The sequence below is a fragment of the Lathyrus oleraceus genome, chromosome 7 (assembly GCF_024323335.1).
Source record: "Lathyrus oleraceus cultivar Zhongwan6 chromosome 7, CAAS_Psat_ZW6_1.0, whole genome shotgun sequence".
Taxonomy (NCBI): Eukaryota; Viridiplantae; Streptophyta; class Magnoliopsida; order Fabales; family Fabaceae; genus Lathyrus; species Lathyrus oleraceus.
In genome coordinates this window covers 249,359,237-249,380,671 of record NC_066585.1, presented here as the reverse complement: position 1 = coordinate 249,380,671, position 21,435 = coordinate 249,359,237, and the positions used below count along the sequence as shown (strand labels likewise).

At 38.6% G+C, this 21,435-nt stretch overlaps 1 protein-coding gene across 1 annotated transcript; it reads right to left on the bottom strand.

Moving 5' to 3' along the window:
• Window positions 1-482: 482 nt before the first annotated feature.
• LOC127101190 (acyl-coenzyme A oxidase 3, peroxisomal) lies at window positions 483-4,680 on the bottom strand. Its single transcript, XM_051038535.1, has 13 exons — window positions 4,059-4,680; window positions 3,688-3,805; window positions 3,475-3,582; window positions 3,184-3,356; window positions 2,989-3,088; window positions 2,831-2,905; window positions 2,583-2,713; window positions 2,086-2,221; window positions 1,880-1,999; window positions 1,426-1,572; window positions 1,238-1,342; window positions 1,053-1,154; window positions 483-918 (listed from the first exon to the last, which is right to left on the bottom strand). Exons 1-13 carry the CDS (start codon window positions 4,529-4,531, stop codon window positions 670-672), a joined length of 2,037 nt encoding a protein of 678 aa, XP_050894492.1. The 5' UTR covers window positions 4,532-4,680; the 3' UTR covers window positions 483-669.
• Window positions 4,681-21,435: the final 16,755 nt, after the last annotated feature.

Here is a 21,435-nt window from a genome sequence, read left to right as displayed (position 1 = left end):
TCAATTTATAAAAGTACTAAAACCAATATATATATATATATATATATATATATATATATATATATATATATATATATATATATATATATAAAGTTAGTACTAAATTTTGATTTAAATGCTATTTTTATGTTTTAGAATATAAAATTATTTAATAACTTTATGTATTGAATTTTATTTATTATTTTTAATTTAATATTAAAGTCAACTAACAATATTAATTGTATATAAAATTTTGTTACCTTTAATTTTAAAAATAGTAAAATATGAGACTTTTTATTAATTTAATTTTTTATATTATTAGAGCCACAAGACGATTTGTCTTACCATGAGACCGGTTTAACTGTTAAAAAATTTGTTTGGTACAAGCTGTTGAGCTTTATTTTTCTCATATATATCATCAAAATTGAGTATATAATAGCATTTACAGAAGTATTTAGACGTGTATAGGATTATTTTTAATATTGCAATTTAATATTGTCATGTTCCAGTAAAAGTATTCATCAGATCTGAATATATTCCAACGGCTATTACATATAAAGTAACAAATATTATTCACATTTCCTTATTGATATGGAAAATTCTTTTGCAAATAAAAACCATCTGGGAAATTAAATTAAAGAATCACATAAGCATATGATACGCCTCACGTGCAGAAATTGGCATCAGGGATTAATGTTGAGCAGAAGACCAAGAATTTGACTCCACCCAGTTGTATGCCATAGGGCTCAAAAAAGCATCAGGAATACCAAAGGAATTAACCAACGCAAGTGCATGTGGTCGAAGTTCACCGCAGAGTTTTGGAACTTCTTTCCTCACTGCAGAAGCATTCTCTGTTGACAAGTATCCATATCGGAGAAAGGCAGCATCTTCGTCCACACAAATCAAGGCGTATAACGATCTTAACAGACTTAAGACATCCTGCAGATGAGACAAATGCAAAGAGAGTGATAAATAGACTTGTTTACTTTATCCTTGAAACAATGTAACAAATACATGTGCACGAGCGCACACTGAGAAGGAAGGAACTTTTCATAAGCAATAATATGATTTACCTTCATTGAACCGGCTGGTAAAGCTGACTCGGCCTCTATAAATGTTTTAAGTATTGCTCGTTCAGAGAAAGCTCTGCCCAAGTCCTCCGCGAGCTGGTAACTCTGGTAAAGAGAGTAATTTCAAAGTGTAAGACAGTGATGATAATTATGAAGGAGAAATTGACTAAATGTGGTGGAGTCCTCACTAGAATAAAGGCGAACTCTTTGCTATTTCCATTAGATTGATGTTCTGAAACCTCTTCAGCAAAACGTCTCAATAGATCTCGCTCTCTTAGGTGGAACAGATCAATCTGTGTAAATGATAGGTAAGAAACAAATAGAAGCTTCTACCATATCATTCCAATTATCAATAGGTATATAGTCAAATGATTACCTGAAATTCACTGCTCTTGATGGTAGAACTTGTTAACTGGGATGGGATGACTGGAGAAGTTTCGTTCATGTGTTCTAATCCCAAACCTTTAAATGGCTTGTTTTTTGTCTGACACGCTATGTATTCTGCGAGAAGTGCCTTGCTTATCTGAAGGGAAACGTAGAACCCATAAATTCAATCACTCCATTGATATTGAACCCAAAAAAGTGGAATGCTGCTTAAATTTGACATGAACTGTTAATGCCACTATACGGAGATAAGTTAAAAATCATAAGCTAAAAGTCTATCGACAAGGTTCACACATATCAGAACAGATCTAGAGCCTAGGCCTCCTCTGAGAATATTTCTTTATTCTAAGACTAACATACACTTCACACATGACCCCTACCGCATAAGAACCTGATACACTTCACACATTGTTAAGTTTCATATTTAACATAATACTGTAACATACCTGCTGCATCAGAACATTGTTGTCCCCCTCAAATGTTGAATGCACATCAAACTCACCCTTGAATTGACCGATACGATTTTCAGTTTTGACACCTTGTCCCCCACAGGCTTCACGACATTCCTAATTCATGTGATAATAGAACCTTAGTGAGGCCAATAGCTTATGAAATACAATCTATCACACCCAAATATAATCGCAATTTGTACCTGAAGAGTACGCATATTATTCCATGTAAAAGTAGCCTTGTACGCACTAGAAATAATATGAATTGCTTTGTTTGACTCAGGCGTTCTATTCACATACATCATTTTGAGCTCAATTGAAGCAAAACTCATGGCATATCTGTAGAAAAAGTGACGAGATGAATATAAACAGGTCCATTATTATATCTGCTAATGGTCAAACTAGGATACTTGCTGGTTATTAAATCTCAAACGTATAAATAGCTATTAAAACCTAACAACATATATGAGCCGCAGTGCAGGTTTTTATGTCGCATTCTAACGAGTGTGTGGTGCCTGTTGAAACTATATCAAATGCTTTCGTCTGGAATACATATGTAAAATATCCTCTGACTATATATATACTAAATTATTTGGGATATATACTAAAAGTGACATGCCAAAGTCAGGTTCATAAAGGATTTGAATCACTTTGAGTTCTCGGAAAATAGATATTAAAACGCATGAATTGGAGTACTTACATTTTTGCAAGTAAAGGTAAAAGACGTTGTTGATGACTTGGGTAATCTAGCAGTAAAACTTCAGGCCCATTTGGTGTAATAGAAAAGGCCCGCCTTGTCAGTGCATATCTTATAGCAATGGCTAAGCTAATCTAACAACAGAAAATGAACGGCACGATATTGAAGATGTTAAAGTTTGGAGACTTTGTAGGATGCATAAAAAAACAGACAAATACATTCATATCTACAAATAAAGACGGAATCATTACCTTGGATATGTAAACAGAACTGACAGCAATAGTTACACGACCAGAGGTCAGAGGGGCTAAGAATGCTCCAAACCTCTGGAGCAAGAAAAGCATACAACAAAAGATATGTGAGCACGAGGAGATAAAAGAAAAGGACAACTCTCAAAAAGAGCAATCACCTGATCTGCATTTTTAATTGCACTCAAATATTCGCCACTTGGTGAAACATCAGCCACGGAATTTAACAAATTCTCTCTGGGTATTCTCACATTGTCAAACCTGAAATCAGATGCCCAGCCGGAACTTGAGTTTACTCGTTTAAAAAAGTTTCATTTATCAGGTGCTATCTTGCTTGAAAAGTACGTGTATATTACCAGATACGGCCATTATCAACCCCGTTTAAACCAATTTTGTGACCACATTCAGCTATTCGGATATTTGGGCATATGTTTCCATCTGAATCCCTGATTTGAGCTATAAAAGCATGGACCCCTTGATTGCTACCATTTATGTTGAGCTGTGAAAAGACTATAGTATGTGTTGCATGCTGAATAGAAAAGTATGTTAATATATGTACAAAGATAGAGCGGAAGAAAGTGTAAGAACCAAATCAATCTTCCACCGTCTAGGCTTTTAAATGGAAACAATAACAAAAGAGTCCTTACATTTGCAGCACCACCGATCCAATACTTCTGAGCCGACTCACACGGAGTATTGATGACAAACTCTCCAGTATTTGGATCATAAGTAGTGATTGTTTCGATTCCTCGGACCTGCAAAATTTACTCTGGAAAGATTATTAAAAGGGACAAGTTAAAAAGTATGATAAACTACATGTGGACCTAATAATCCCATCCTATTGAGCAACGTTTACATACATTACTCCCATGGCCCAACTCAGACATTGCAAAACAACCCTTGAGCTCATAGTTTTCAGTAGCTCTCAACCACTTGTCATGGTGACGCTTGGTTCCCAGAAACTTTACAGCCCCGCCCCTGAAATCGATTATTCATAAAGAAACCAGTCCAACAGTGAGTCATAGGTAAAATAAGCTTGTTTTATAAATGTATCTAAAAACGTATAGTATCCTATATTTTTCAACGACCAACATCGTATCTGATATGTGTCCGTGCTTCATTGGACATCATTGCAGTTATTTGAACCCGTTAACCATATAAATTGTTGTATAGTTCTGTGTGAAAGTAAAAGGAGGTAAGGTATATATAGAGAGAAGAGGTAGTTAGTTACCACAAGAAGATATGAACACCGAGCTTAACGGCGAGAGAGTGATCATACATTCCAATAACCTCATGAAGTGCCAATTTCCTCAACTCTTCTTGAGGACCATCACCGGTGAGCCAGCCACGAAAAACACCGCGATCCAAAAGGTACGATATTCGCTTCATCGTCATCTCACGTTGCTGCTCCATCGACTGATTATAATCCGGGGAAACGAACACCCGTCCGTCGATTTCCCGCCGGTTGAAGAGACGGTTCTGTATCATCAACCCGAAGAGCCAGTCGCGATCCTCCAGATTATGGCCGTCCAACAGCTTCCGCATCTCCGACGTGTCGAAGGTTACGTGATTTGATTCAGATAGCTCGGGAGGTGAGTAGCATAGGCAAGCGTTGTGTTGGAGGAGTGTTGTTGCGGTTGGTGGGTCATGGCGGAGGTGATTGGAGAGGATCTCGGTTCGCCGGGAGATGCGGTTGGTGTCCATGTTCAGTGTTCAGAGACGGTGGTGGTGGGAATTGAAAGATAATATTGAATAACGAAACAGAGATGTTTTGGATATGGAAAATGTAAATGTTGACCCATTCCTGTTTTTTTAACATACACGTTACTTCCGTCATTTGTTCTTTTTCGAGATCGTTAGTACCAATCCTTCTAACACGCGACATCAACGATCCACTTACAAAGTTATACATGTCGACTTTAGTTAACTACACTTTTCAAATTAGATACTAAAATTCAAAAAAAAAAAATTAATGGAAATTACACTCGGCTATCGACTCGCCTTGAAATCTATTAAAATGATAATATCCCATCAACTTTAAAATAGTATACATTAATCTTCTTTAAGATATATTAAAATGATATTAACATCCATTTAATTTTACGTGAAAGCCAGAAATCATATGTATAAGATATGTTTCTTGGGATTCAATGTTCATTATTCTAAAGATTATCAAACAACATTTTCAATGGGATAGCTGTGAAGAAGTCCAGAATTGTGTAAGGTATGTTTTTTTTTTCCTTTTGCAAAGTCATAATGGTCTCACTTTTTTTCTTGTTTGTTGTGGTCCACCATGGATGTTTAATGTTAACACGTGGTTCCACTTGTTTTATTATCAGTGTTTTATGTTGTGGTCCCATTACATGATAATTTATAAAGTTATTTTTGGATTAATTCGCAGGCCAACTGAGACTCATAAGATTGGGTTAAGGATACACCAGAGGGGGAGGTTAGTTTAAGAACCTATAAAATGGTAAGTTGAAGGGAAAGTATTTGAGATGAACTGAAAGTGGAATGTGGATTACATGTCATACATGGAGTTGGAGAGTTTGGAACGCTAAATATATTTTTTTCCCGTGGTCTTAGACCCTTGAATATTGATAATAATGTTATGCAATTTTCCAAAGATGTCATAGGATTTGAGGTAATAGATGTATATGTAGATAATCTTGAAATTGTAGATGCAAGTGAGATAGTGTTGTATCCCAAAATTTGTCCTTCCTTTTCGCTTCTCATCTGACTTATGGTTTGAGACTCATTCATGTGTATCATTCATTCATGGTTAACACTTACTAATAGGCATAATAGATTCAAGGTTTATGGTTGATAAAAAACAAGGGTTTTGCTTGAAGATTATGGTTAACCCTTTGTTGGGTTTGTTTTGGCAATTTTTGAACTCAAATAATCATTTCTTTTTGCATGCTTACATGTGATGATTTCAGTACCAAATGTGCATGAATTGGAAGTGGATTGCATTATTGGTTAGGCCTAATTCAATGCCCATGCAGCCATGTACAACATTTCTATTTTTGACATTTTTCGGATTGGTGTAGAAATGAATCATGTAGCCTATAAATACAAGTGCATTGGCCTCAGAATTACAGACATATTGCCCAAGCCTTGCCAAGCCATCCCAGAATCCTACACCATAGAATACCTTGAGGATTTATTTGAAATCAAGTTTGAATTTCACCTTCTGTTTTGAGATTTAAACTCCAAGGATTCATTGTCATTTTCATCTCATTTGATTACTGGAAGCAAGAGGAGGAAGAACCAAGTGAATTCATATCAAGATCAAGTCAAATCATAGCTATCCGATGGTGAATTTTCAGAAACTTCAAGCCTTCGATTCTCTCTCATTTCTCCATCATTCTCTTTGTTTATTGATTATTTGAGATCCTACAAATGTAGGCAACAAGATCGGGTTGCTTTGAGGTCAAATCGAAGCAACTCAGATCGTGTACCTCAAAATTCAATTCCTCGTATCTCTAAATATATTTGGAATTAGACAAAATTGAGGCCAAATTCGAGCTCCTGAGCATTTTTCCTTTAAAATGTTGTCCTTACTTTTCATTTTCTGATTGGTTGAGGATGGCCCAATCCGGTGAGGTCCACTGCAGAAGATGACCGGAGCCCTAGCTCTGATGGTGTGGTGGCAAGGTCCTATCCATCAGACCATCTCTCCACGTTCTAATCTCATTCGTTGCTTTTAAATACCGTCCCTACGTGTGCGTTAACTGAGGCGTTTGGTGGATAGCGTGCGTTGGCCATCAGATGTGCCACCTCAATTAATGAGGGAGATCCGATGGCCCTTGTTTTTTTGAATTTCTTTTAATTTCTGATTTTATATTTTTATTAGTTTATTTTGTTTAATTCATAATAATTTCATTTTTAATCCAAGAAATATGGGACTTTCACCAAAAAATTTTAAATATTTTCTTTTTCCATATTTTGAATTAAAATTATTTTTTGGATTAATTTTGATATTCTTCATGAATTAAATGATTTTGTACATTTTTTTTAATTATTTTAAAATACTTCTGACTTTCATAAAATCATGAAGTTGTTTGTCTAAGCTCCTTTGACCTTATTTGACATAGGATAAATCCATTGATCATTTATTTGGTGTTTTGAAGGGATTTGAGGTTTTGTCCATATTAAAATGCATTTTAATTCCCTTTTAATTTGATTTTTAATTGATAAAATGTTTAAAAATTATGCTGAGCCATTTTTATGGTCTTGTAATGTTTGACTTTCTGTTTGGGCCTTGGTCATGGTTGATTTGACTTTTGTTTGATCAAAACTATTGGATTTAGGGGATTGATGAAATGTACATTTCATCTCCCAAAATGAATGGATGGTATTGATCAGATGAAATACCTCTCATGATCAATTTGTGTTTCTATTTCCCCTTCCTTCTTCATCTTCATCCATATTCTTCCTCAATCCCTCATTGACCAATAAAATCTTTTCATGTCTAATGCTAGTTGATTCATCAATGACTTTGTGTCAGATGAATCAACATGATCCAGACTGAGATATGTCATTCCCCCTATTTCTTTTAGTGTGTGGTATGTTTTAGGAGCTTGGTACCTTGTACCAAATCTCTAACATGCATTAACATCTATATTTTTACTACCCAACCTCATATAGTTGTGACTTCTACATAAGTCCAATTATGATTGCTCAACATAAAGCTAAATTTGTCCCTTAAAGCATAACATTCTAGTAAGTGAGATTGTAAGTCTCTCATTCTTCATGGCATTGTATGGAAACTTGACCTTTTTTTCCTTTCATGAGAGTTAGTGGCATACTTATTGACTTGTCCAAGTTGGAGCCCTTCTCATGGATGATGTATTGGTTTAAGGATTCATATTTGTGAATGAATGGTTAAGTGTTCTCCAAAGAATGACTTAATCAATTAAAACCCATCACTAACATTTGACTAATTATTGACTAACTTCTTAATTATCATTGCTTTACTTTCAAGTCATTTACTTTATGCAATTTAAATTTCAGTACCTTTATCATTCATTGTCATTTACATTTCATGCAACTTGTTTATATTCAAGTCCTTTTCACTTTGCTCACTTGAACCATATCTTGTGATTGTATATATTGTTTGTTTGTCTTTGTTTTTGTTTGTGGTCTTAGGACCTTAAAACACCTAATAACAACAAAAACCCTAAAAAACATCTTGATGGACTATTGGACTTAATATGAACTTTTGGACTTAGAACTATGCAACATTCCTTAGGCCAAAGGACTTGACCAATGCCAATATCTGAGACTGAGCTATCTTTGACCATGCCTTTCATCTGATGCAAGACCTTGAGTACCTTTGATTCAGCTGTTACTTTGTATATGTGTTTAATTGTTATACTGTCATTATTTATGTTTGATGATTATTCTGAGTTGATCAAAGGAATACTTCATCTAATACATTGGAAGATATTGAAGACTGCTAGCTATTGGAGTGTTTGCTTGGATATTATTGTTGGTGTAAGCCCTAGAGGCCAATACTTTTGGTACTTGTATCGAATTATTTATTAATAATAAAAGGCTTTTTCTTTATTATGTTTGTTTAATAAAGTCCCTAGAATAGCTAGTCCGTTTAATGTATCAAGTGTGACTTAATCATGAGATCACATTAAACATAAGGACATTATCCTTAAAGTATCTATAGTCGAGCTTTATTGTGAAGTGGGATAACATTAAAGCATTAAGACTATTATGTATATAGACTGATGATCACATCTCATGGATCATGGATAAGGAGTTATCAAGTCTTAAACATAGGTATGAATATTAAGAGTAACATTTATACTAGATTGAACCGCTATGAGAATACTATATAGAATGTTATGCAAAGTGTCATAAGTTATTATCATGGTGATAATGGTGTATACCACCCTTCGACCTGAAACCACTATGGACCCTAGATGTAGAGTCGAGTGCCTTATTGCTGATCAAACATTGTCCGTAACTAGATGACTATAAAGACAGTTGATGGGTACTCCACGGAGCATGCTAAGGGACATGAGTGACCTAGATGGAATTTGCCCATCTTGCGTAACAGGATAAATGTCTATGGGTCCAATATTGAACTGGACAAGGATTTGTCAGATCACATGACATTTTCGTGTCTTTGGTAGCAGTGACGTGTTGCTAGATACCGCTCACTGTTTATTATGTTAAATACGTGATTTAATATAATTGTCAATGCTACAAAAACCTACAGGGTCACACACAAAAGGACGGATTGATGAGAGATGGAGTAACTAAGTAATATCGTAATGTACGGTGCACTTAAGTGAATTATAGAACATCGTAAGGTACGGTGTACTTAAATAGAATACGAAATATGGTAAGGTACCACGCGCTTAAGTGATTTTGGCAAATTATAAGATATGAGCCACATACACTTGAGTGGACTTTTTAGCTTGCACCCACACAAGTGGTTCTATAAATAGAACCCTTGCATAGAAGCATTAGTGTAGTTGAAATTTCGTTTCTCTCTCTCTCTCACTCAAAGCCTTCATTTGTAGGAGCTAGCACTGAGATTGAAAGAATTCGTTCGTGTGGACTGAGTAGAGGCGTTGTCATCGTTCAACGTTCGTGATCGCTCCGTAGATCTGCATCAAAGGTTACAATTGCCACAAGAGGTAACGATTCTATCACTAATCATGCCCATTCGTAAGGATCACTAAAGGAGAAATTTTAAATTCCACTGCATTTTGGATCGCTCTTCTCCTTCAGTGGTATTAGAGCCACTTACGAAACCATGCATATGATAGCTGTTTATTTTTTGTATTTTTTGTATTAATACGATTAAAAGACAGAATAAATCAAAGAATAAATGAGTAATTAAATTTGGCATCATGTGTGTACAATTTGGATGATTGATGTTGACTATGCTTTGGAATCCGACATTAGTATGGTGAAGCAGCGATACATCGATCGTCCATAGGTTATGCAATTGAGATCGATCAAGTTATATATATGATATAAGTAATCTTGATGCAAAATACGGTATATATGATATACTATTTCTGTTTCGTTCATTCAAACACTTAATGGTTATTTTCCTTTGGACGATCAATGATCATTTGCTTCTTGATCCGACATTAGTATGGTGAAGCAATGACGTGTTGATCAATCATACTGAATCAACAATCGAGGTGTGTTTGACGATCTGAAATTGGTGCATTAGGGTTAATGACGGCACAAGGGTTGTGTTGTCAAAGAGTTATGTGATTAGGGTTGTGATTGTGCAAGAGTTGTGCTTTAAAGTATCAAGTGTTAATGCGAAAAACGACGTTGATTTCAAATGAATTGTTCATTAAAATTTTCGGCCAGGGGCGCTGCCCCATTGACCCCCGTCCCGCTGATCGGGCAGCGGACCCCCGGCTAACTCTGCGTGGTGTGATCGGTCGCCGAAATTCAATTTGGTTTTAATTAATTAAAATAATTAAAAATAATAATAATAATGTGTTTATTATTATTGTCTTGTGGTGATCGGTTATGGCCTTAGTTTTCCTTTATTTTGTTTTGGGTTTTTAAAATACGACCTGCGTGTCGTGCCTCTCTTTTAATCTCTTAATGTAACTTCTTTTCTCATCTCACTCCCTCGTATGTAAAACGAGTTTTTTTATGTAATGTAATATTATGAAGAAAGAGAAGAATTCAATATCAAAGGAGGACAACCTTGAAGATCTTGCTTGGAGAAGCTTAGATCGTTATTAGGTAAGCTTAGGTTCTCTCATTGGCTTGGGAGAACAATTGCGTTAGGGGTCATAACTGTTTCATTATGTATGTTGATGCATGTGAATGTATGTTGATGCATGTGAGAGACGGTTTATATGATAAATAAGCCGGTGAGATCAGAATAATTGCAAATTCCCTCAAATTAAATATTAAGATTATGCTTTCCAAGTTTTAGCACTCATCAAGACTAGTATCGGATAATGTAGGTTTCGCCTACGTGAGGTGCATGTTCTATATTAGTAAGGTGCGATGGGATAATTGTAATATCCAATTGCTAAAACAATGGGTCAAACTTAACTAAACAAATTATAATAAGATTATATATGTTTAGAAGCAAGAGTTGGAAATGATCCATGTGATGGATTGGAAAAAGGAGTTATTCACCCAACTAAAATATTTGAGAGTTGTATTAGATACAACTGGAAGGAGTTCCTACCTAAATAACCTAGTTTTGTGTAATCCGCCTACGCGGACTTAAAACAAAGTGAAATGTGAATCTCGACCCACTAGAAAATCTTCCAACGGGATTTTCCGAATCAAATGGTGAGGGTCATTTGTTTTGAGTAAAAAAGTGGGAGCATATTTAATTAAAGGCCTAATTAAATATGTTATTGATACTTATATTTTCATTATTTTCATGTAGATTACCATGACAACAAACACCTCTAACAACATTTTACGATCAATCCTTGACAAGGAAAAATTGTCTGGGACAAATTTTCTGGATTGGCACTGAAATCTGAGGATTGTCCTCAAACATGATAGAAAGTTATATGTCTTAGAGAAACATGTTCCTGAAGAGGAACCTCCTAGTTCTGCACCTAAGGCAGAAAGAGATGCTTATAAGAAGCATGTCGATGATGCCAATGAAACTACTTGTCTCATGCTAGCTACCATGAACTCAGAGTTGCAAAAGTAACATGAGAACATGGCAACGTTCGATATGATCGAACACCTGAAGATGCTCTATCAAGAGCAAGCAAGGCATGAAAGGTTTGAAGTTTCAAAATCCCTTTTTCAAGGCAAGTTAGCTGAGGGAGCCCCTATAGGTCCCCATGTGCTCAAGATGACTGGGTATGTGAAAAACCTGGAGAGGTTGGGTTTTCCCCTCGGAAAGGAACTTGCGACTGATTTGATCTTGCAATCGTTGCCAGATAGATTCAGTCAATTTGTCCTAAATTTCAATATGAATGATATGGACAAATCTCTTCCTGAACTGCTAGCCATGTTAAGAACTGCTGAGCAGAATCTGAAGTCAAAAGGGAAGTCCATTCTGATGATCGGAAATGGAAAGAGACAGAACAAAAGACCCACCATGCAAGGTGATAAAGGGAAAGGTAAGGAAGTTGTCAAACCCAAACCCATTGTTGCTGATTTGAAGCCTAGTGGAGGCATAGCAAAGGAAGGCATCTGCTTCCATTGCGGTAAGACCGGACACTGGAAGAGAAACTGCCCAAAGTACCTGGAAGATAAGAAGAATGGAGTAGAGACTTCAACTTCAGGTATTTTTGTTATTGAAATTAATTTATCTACTTCTGTATCATGGGTATTAGATACTGGATGCGGTTCTCACATTTGTACCAATGTGCAGGGGCTAAAAAGGAGTAGAGATTTGGAAAAAGGTGAAGTTGACCTACGAGTTGGCAATGGAGCAAATGTTGTTGCTTTAGCCGTAGGAAGTTGTGTATTGAGTTTACCTTGTGGTTTAATAATTTAGTTAGAGAACTGTTATTATGTACCTGCAATTAGCAGGAATATTATTTCCGTTTCTTGTTTGGAAAAGTTTGGTTTTTCATTTATAATAAAGAACAATTGTTGCTCAATTTATTTGAATGATATATTCTATGCTACTACACAAATGAACAATGGAATATATGTCCTTGATCTTGAAATGCCTATTTATAACATTAATACTAAAAGGATGAAACCTAATGAGTTAAATCCAACTTACCTTTGGTATTGTCGATTAGGCCATATAAATGAGAAACACATTTCCAAACTCCATAAAGATGGACTCTTGGACTCTTTTGATTATGAATCATATGAGACATGCAAATCTTGTTTAATTGGAAAGATGGCAAAGTCTCCATTCACAGGAAAAGGTGAAAGAGCTAATGATCTTTTGGCCCTCATACATATTGATGTATGTGGACCACTGAACATACCAGCCAGAGGAGGTTTTCAGTACTTCATCACATTTACTGATGATTTCAGTAGATATGGTTATGTGTATTTAATGAAACACAAATCAGGGTCCTTTGAAAAGTTCAAGGAATTCAAGAATGAAGTACAAAACCAACTAGGTAAGAATATTAAAACTCTTCGATCAGATCGAGGTGGTGAGTATTTAAGCCTAGAGTTTGATGACCATCTGAAAGAGTGTGGGATCCTATCCTAGCTTACTCATCCTGGAACACCCCAATGGAATGGTGTATCTGAGAGAAGAAATCGAACCCTGTTAGACATGGTCCGATCCATGATGAGTCACGCCGATCTTCCAAACTCCTTTTGGGGACATGCATTATTGACAACAACTTACACACTTAACCGTGTTCCATCCAAAAAGGTTGAGAAGACACCATATGTGAAACGATAAATTTCAACTAAGCTTGAGCCCAAATCTGACAAATGCTTATTTGTGGGGTATCCTAAAGAAATAAGAGGGTATTACTTCTACAATCCTTCTGAGGGTAAAGTGTTTGTCGCTCGAACTGGAGTTTTCCTAGAAAAGGATTTTATTTCTAAAGGAATCAGTTGGAGGAAAGTAGAGCTTGAAGAAATTCAAGAATCACAAAGCATTGACACGCCTATGGAGGAATTAAAGCAGGAAACACAAGTAGTTATGGAATAGCAACCTACTCAAGTAGAACAAGACCAGCGTAGGTCAAGCAGGATACGTCACCTACCTGAGAGATATGGATATCTCATAACTAATTAAGGTGATGTATTACTCATGGATCAAGATGAGCATGTGACCTACCAAGAGGCCATAACTGGTACTGAGTCTGAGAAGTGGCTAGAAGCCATGAAATCTGAAATGGATTCCATGTACACAAACCAAGTTTGGACCTTGGTAGAGCCTCTTGTAGGAGTTAACCCTATAGGATGCAACTGGGTCTTCAAAAAGAAGACTGACATGGATGGTAAGGTACATACCTATAAGGCAAGACTGGTTGCAAAAGGATATAAACAAATTCATGGGGTTGACTATGATGAAACCTTTTCACCAGTTGCAATGCTTAAATCTATTCGGATTTTACTTGCTATCGCTGCATATCATGATTATGAAATATGGCAGATGGATGTCAAAATTGCTTTCCTTAATGGGAATCTTCTTGAGGATGTGTACATGACACGTCCTGAAGGATTTGACATACCAAAAGAATCCCAAAAGATATGTAGGTTACAAAGATCAATCTATGGATTGAAGCAAGCTTCCAGAAGTTGGAATCTTCATTTTGATGAAACAGTAAAACAATATGGATTCATCGAGAACGAAGATGAGCCTTGTGTCTACAAGAAGGTTAGTGGGAGCATGATCGTTTTCCTGGTATTATATGTAGATGACATATTACTCATTAGAAACGATGTCCCTACCCTGCAACAAGTAAAGTCTTGGTTGGGGAAATGCTTTTCTATGAAGGACCTAGGTGAAGCAGCCTATATATTAGGAATCAGAATCTATAGAGATAGATCACAAAAACTGCTTGGCCTAAGTCAGAGTACATACATAGACAAAGTGTTGAGACGATTTAATATGCATGATTCCAAGAAAGGATTCATACCTATGCAACATGGCATGTGTCTATCAAAAACACAATCCCCTTCAACTAAGGAAGAAAGGGATCGCATGAATAAGATCCCATATGCATCTGCAATAGGATCTATCATGTATGCCATGTTATGTACTCGACCAGATGTCTCGTATCCTTTAAGTACAACGAGTAGGTACCAATCTGATCCTGGTGATGCTCATTGGGTAGCTGTCAAGAATATCCTTAAGTATTTGAGAAGGACTAAGGACTCATTCTTGATATATGGAGGCCAGGAAGAGCTGGTTGTAATTGGATACACCGATGCTAGCTTCCAGACAAATAAGGATGACTTTAGATCGCAATCTGGTTATGTGTTTTGCTTAAATGGTGGCGTTGTGAGCTGGAAAAGTTCAAAGCAAGATATAGTTGCTGATTCTACAACCGAGGTCGAGTATATTGTTGCCTCAAGTGCAACAAAAGAAGTTGTTTGGATCAAAAAGTTCATTAGTGAACTTGGCATAGTTCCTAGCATTGTGGATCCCATTGGTCTTTATTGTGATAACAATGGTGCTATCGCACAAGCTAAGGAGCCTAAATCTCACCAACGATCCAAACACATACTTAGGCATTATCACCTCATTCGAGAGATAATGGATAGAGGAGATGTGAAAATATGCAGAGTACCTACACTTGACAATATTGTTGACCCACTGACAAAGCCTCTTGCGTAGCAGAAGCATGATGGCCATACTAGATCTATGAGCATTAGGGGTATGCCTGATTGGCTCTAGTGATAGTGGGAGATTATTGGTGTAAGCCTTAGAGTCCAATACTTTTGGTACTTGTATCGAATCATTTATTAATAATAAAAGGCTTTTTCTTTATTATGTTTGTTTAATAAAGTCCCTAGAATAACTAGTCCGTTTAATGTATCAAGTGTGACTTAATCATGAGACCACATTAAACATAAGGACACTATCCTTAAAGTATCCGTAGTCGAGCTTTATTGTGAAGTGGAATAACATTAAAGCATTAAGACTATTATGTATATAGACTGATGATCACATCTCATGGATCATGGATAAGGAGTTATCAAGTCTTAAACATAGGTATGAATATTAAGAGTAATATTTATACTGGATTGACCCGCTATGAGAATACTATATAGAATGTTATGCAAAGTGTCATAAGTTATTCTCATGGTGATAATAGTGTATACCACCCTTCGACCTGAAACCACTATGGACCCTAGATGTAGAGTCGACTGATGTTTACTGTGGAAATTGGTAAACAACCGTTGGTCCTCCCTAGGCTTTAAAACAAAGGGTTACTTGCAGGATCAACCAGTTGATCCCAGGACATGTGCTAGTGCAAGTGAAGCCCGTCCAACTCGACATAATGACTTTTTGAGAAACGGTTCCTAACAAAGTGTCGAACAAGTGTAACGTTTTTTCCACACGAACGGTTTAGATAATGTTACAGCCTATAGGTGACTCGTGACCGACAGCGCTATAACATTCAAAAGAGGTATATGACGAACACTCTTTTGGTAAACTCTATTATCGTAATAGAATCAGTGTCGACAACGTAAACGACAACGCAAAATGATAACTCAAAAGTAAATGAAATTAAGATAAAATGTTCAACGGGAACAATTGAAAAATAAGGAAGTTGCATTGAAATAAATATGGTGATTCACGTACATAGCACTCTAAAAAACTCTTGCTTCCTCGCGCTGGGAATGGGAAGTTTTCTTACAAGTGGTTTTTAGTACAAAGTGAACACCCTGATTCCCTTGTGGGGCATTCTATTTATACTAAACTAAAGGAACTGCTCATAAGCTAAAACTCTTAGAAACTAGCAGATGTTATGTCCCACGATCTACACAACCGTTGCACCCATGTCTTACTAACTGCTCCAAATTCTGGCGCTCTTATTCTTCTTGCAACTGCTAGCTATTTTTAAATTTCAAATTTCTCCCGCCCAGACGTTAGGGCGATGCTGTCTTCTACACATTTTGCTATAATTCTTTAAGTCTCAAATTTCACCTTAGTCGACACAATGGCCTGTCAACCAGGCTAGCTTCTTTTGTCGGCTTCATCATTTGACTTGTGTTTTTCTACTTTTGCTTGCCTCCAACACCTCTTTCTCCTTTGATGGGGTATAACCCCTAACTTCACAGGGCTCTGTCATTAACTATGCTTTCATCATGCCTTAGAGATTTTTTGTGGTAACAAAATGCCCCCCAGAGATGCCATTTTCGACTGTCGAAGTTGGTGAGATGATGGCATCTCTGAAACTTCGATTTACCCCTTACTGTTTCCACTTCTGCTTTGTGGGTCTTCTGTTTACCTCACGCTGATGATGTCATATAATCATGACGGACGTTTCCTTTCCCCCTCGAGACGCACAAAATCACGTCTACGTCATTTCGCGTCTTTATGACTGAACGTGGTTGTCTTTTCGCTTGCCCTCTCTCATCCACGTGTCCGTAAGCATGGGAACATGGGCATACGTGTCGAAAATGGAAGTTCAACCACTCACTCTTCTTTGCTCAGGGTTTAAACTCTATAAAACCCTCACTCATTCTTCTTCTTCTCTTTTTTCGCCTTCTTGCTTCAGCATTTACCTGTCTCATGCGCTCTGTGATAACTCTTCATCTTCAATCCGAAAAATCTTCTATTCTCTCCATGGCAAACTCTAACAAACCTTCTGCTGCTAAACTCACACATCCCATCAACATTGATGGTAGGGAGTATGTTCCTGAGCCTCCGTTTGCAGAAGAAAAGGAGAAAATCTGGCATTCTCAGGTATTGATTTCTCTCTCTTTGGCTAATGAACCCTTAGCGTTCTTAGGACCTCTCCCAGAAAACCGACACCCAGAGGTTACCAAAAACGACTCTTCCCTTTTCCCCGCCAGTCACATTTCTGAACCTGTGATTTCCGCTCAACAACCCTTCTCCCTTCGCTACGTCGACAGGAACTTCAGGACTGCTCCTCCCAGAAATTGTCCTAAGTTTTGCGCTTGGATGGACCGATTGGAATCAGAAAAAATCGACCACTGGAAAAGGACAGGCATCTATACCCTTTTACAGATTGCCCGTTGTGGCCCTCCCCAGTCTTGTGGCATGTTATTAGCTGCCCTTCAATTCTAGGAGAGTTCGACCAACTCCTTCCATACTAAGTGTGGCATGATCACGCCGACACTTCTGGACATTGCTGCCATTACTGGCTTGAAACCAACTGGCGAAGTTTTCGACTGCAAAGCTGTAGCGCCAATTTCCTTGAGGTTCGACGTTGGTGACTCTCGCAAGCCAACCTACAACAATTTTATTGATCATCATGCCACCTCTGCAGGCCCTGTGACCAACGAGGAACATGTGGCATTTTTTACCCTCTGGCTATCCCGCTTCGTCTTCTGTTCTAGATCTATGCAGGTAGCGAAGCATTTTGCCCTCTTGGTGACCCAACTGCACCAAGAGCGTGACATTGCCTTGGGCCAACTGATTTTAACTTCTCTCTATGAGTCTCTATCTGAGGTTGTCTGCCAAATTAGGCTCTTCGACCCCGAGAACTCCAGAAAGAAAAACGTGTTGGTCCATGGCCCTTTCTGGTTTTTGCAGTTGTGGATCAATGCCACTTTCTCCAGAGATATAGCCCCCTATGGGATGAGGAGGGTTGCATGTCCCCCAGAGGAACGACATCTTATCTGGAAACGGTTGATCCCCCTGATGCCTATCGAAAAAAACTTCCCGGACCTTCAAGTGTTTCGACTCTTATTCAACATCATGTTGACTCGTGTCGATTTTCTACCTTCTATGGCCCCTTTCAGCCGTTGAATTGAGGGTCTTGAGTGGCCCACCTGACCTTTCCCTCCAGTTGATGGGGAACATAAAGATGAAGCCTTCCTCATTTGGAGGCGTTTTCTGGTCCCTCGATTCTTGTCGGCTGAGACCGCCAACAGCAATCCTGGCTTAGTGGCTTATCAGCCTAACCTCGTGGCCAGGCAATTTGGCCTTTGCCAATTCATTCCCAAGTCTCTGTTCTCCTCTCAAGAATTACTTGCCAATATCCTCTGTGGTCAACCTTGGAGCGAGGTCGAAGAGGAACTTGAAACCATTTGGAAAAATCGACCACGTCTTCCTTCTCTTCCTTTTCGACCAACCTACTATTGTACCAAAGAATTCCATGATTGGTGGCAGTCGTATTTTACCCTTTATGTTGGCGCTCCTGATGCCAAACTATCTGAATTAACTGAGGCTTTTGTTTGTTTGCAGGCAAAGTCGACCAAATGTAAGGCTCTTCATGTTAAACAAATTCGTGCTTTTCAGAATTATTTCCAAGTTGTGTATCGACCAGATAATCTTCGTGGGACCATCTGGGTGGCTGCGGTCGAACTAAAGGCGAAAATAACATACCGACTTTCAAAGCTCAAAATCCCTGGTCACGTGAAAGACAAGTATCTTTACGCCCTTCACTTTGGAAACCTCAAGTTCCCGCCTGTGCCATCTAGTCCTCTGGCTTTGGCCTTTGGTCATTTGGTTCCGGTGTGGTTTTATTGTCCCATTTCATACGTACAGAATGCCTCTAAGAAAAAGGCCAACAGAATGGTCCCAACAAAGTATTATCTGCCTGACTACTCAGGACCGCTTCACATTGATTCTCAGTATGTTAGTGTGTTCGAAACTACACAACTTGGTAACACTTCTCCGGAAATTTTAACATTCCTTTCTAGCTAGATTTCGCTGCTCACTTGTGTTTCTTTTTATTTATTCGCAGTGATCCCTCTAAATCCTGTAGGTTCTGCATCTTCTAACCAACCTACTCCTTCGACCCAGTAGGCACAGGTTCGACTTTGGCTGAGTTACTGTTTCCTTTGACTTTTTGTTTTTTATTCTTAATCATCATTTCCCTTCTTGCAGGCTGCTCCTGAGAATTCCTCTGACGATGATGGGTGCCCTATCGCTCAAGTCTTAAGGAAACCCAGTTCCTCTGTATGCCCCTATCTGAAGCATTCATATTTACTCTTGTGCCTTAAGAGAACTACTACGTGGTCACAAATATCTCACTTATGTGCAGGGTCAACCACGTTCGATAGAACCTACAGTCTCCTCTCACTCCAAAAAATCCAAGAAACACAAACACTCTGCCCCCGCAGGCTCTGAGTATTTCTTATCGGCTTGTCTTCTCTTCTAGCTAGAATATCTGCTTATAACCTCTCTTCATGTCTCCAGCACACTTCCCAACATAAATCCAAAAGCCACCATGGCCACAAGAGGAAAAAACATGACTCCCCCTCCAAGAGTGGCGAAACCAAGAAGAAAAGGCACCATACAATGCCTCCTTCGGAGATTCCTGTTGAAAACCTCGACACCATTATGGTCGACACTTCCATCCTCAATCCGGTCCCTGATCCAGCTGTGGGTGCTTCATCGTCAACTGGCATCTCTCCTGCTGCTGCCTTGGGGAAAACAAATCAGGATGCAGTCTCTCCTGCGTCAACACAGGTATTTACCCATTTTCCTGTTCACTCCTTTGGATTTTTGTACTTTTCTTACACAATTTTTCTTTCTGCAGGCTGAAGCCTCAACTGAGCCGACTCAACCTGTTACTGACTATACTCCCGCGTCGCTAGTCTCTTCTCCAGCTCGCCCATTTCCGTCTGTCGACACCGCTGGTGAGTTCATTGAATTCCCTATCCAGATTAGTGATAGTGACTCTGACTCAGTCACTAGTCCTGCAACGCATCCGGACTCCAGTTCGACTAGTTCTGACTCTAGTCTTTCTTCAGCTTCCTTGCCTTTGCAGGATCCACAGGGGCTAGTAGGTGTCGACAACAACAAACAACCCTTTCAGATTACTCCTCCGTCGACTGTTTTTCTCCTTCTCCTCAAGTTACTCCTCCAGCGACTGCCTCTCCTTCGACTTTCCCAGGGATGGCGTTCAAACCTTCTGCTTTAGAAGCAATTGCCAGGCTCCGCAATCTTGTGAAATTGTGTGATGCTTCTTCAGACTCTGAGCAGCTCCATTCTGGAAAAATGGGCCTTGAGGCGACGAAGACTAAGGCTCTCATGGACAAAATCCGCGTTCACGCCTTGAATCTTGACCTTCCTTTCGTGCTCATGCATGAGCCTGCTATCGGTCCAGAGATCTTGAGTGTGCTTGCCCAACTAAAGGGTCTCCAGCTCTCTGATTATGTCAAAAGTGCAATGGCGGCTCTCGAACACATTCTGGTTCCCATGCTGCACCACATCGACAGCGTCCGGGACACTGAACGCCAGATTACTGCTACTGAGGCCTCCGTGAAGGAGAAATGGGAGTTGGTGACGCATGCCCACGCAGAGGTCAACAATATGTTAGGGGCTATGGAGGAGCGGAAGAAAGAATTGACCTTCAAACAAACACGGGCCACTGAGATACGTCAACAAATTGATGCCCTTCGGCGTCAAATTGCTACTCTGGACAGTGAGTTGGAGTCAATTACCCAGGAGGAGTCATGTTTTGTCGACGAAGTGCTGAAACCTGCAGAGGCCACTGTGGAGCAAACCACCAGTGATGCCTTAGCGGTTGCTGAAGAACATTTGGCCGTCGAGGGGAAACTTGAGGAGCTCAAAGCCTACGCCGACACCTTGGAGCCTGCGTCCTTGCATTACAATTTTGAGCTTAAGTCTTTACAAGCCAAGTTCGGCCAGTTTTGACCGTTTATATTGTCTGTACACGCTTTTTATAATATTCGAACAACGGCTTCTTGCCACTTTAATGTTATCTTTCTTACTTTTAGCACTGTATATTTATTTTCTGTGCCTTTGTAGCTGGTTTCTAACATAGTTATCTCTAACCTTATTCTTTCGACAGTTTTTTAGTCTGCCACAATTTTGACCTCTTGAAGGAGAGGCCTATATTTTTTCAGGTACTTTCCATTTACTCTTAGGATTCGCCTATCTGGTGCCAACTCTTCAACCTCGTAGGCGTTGTTGGAAAAAACCTGCAAAACCTTAAATGGTCCTTCCCATTTAGGGGACCACTTACCCAAAACTCTATCATTCCTGTCCATAGGCAGGATCACTCTCCAAACCAGATCGTCGA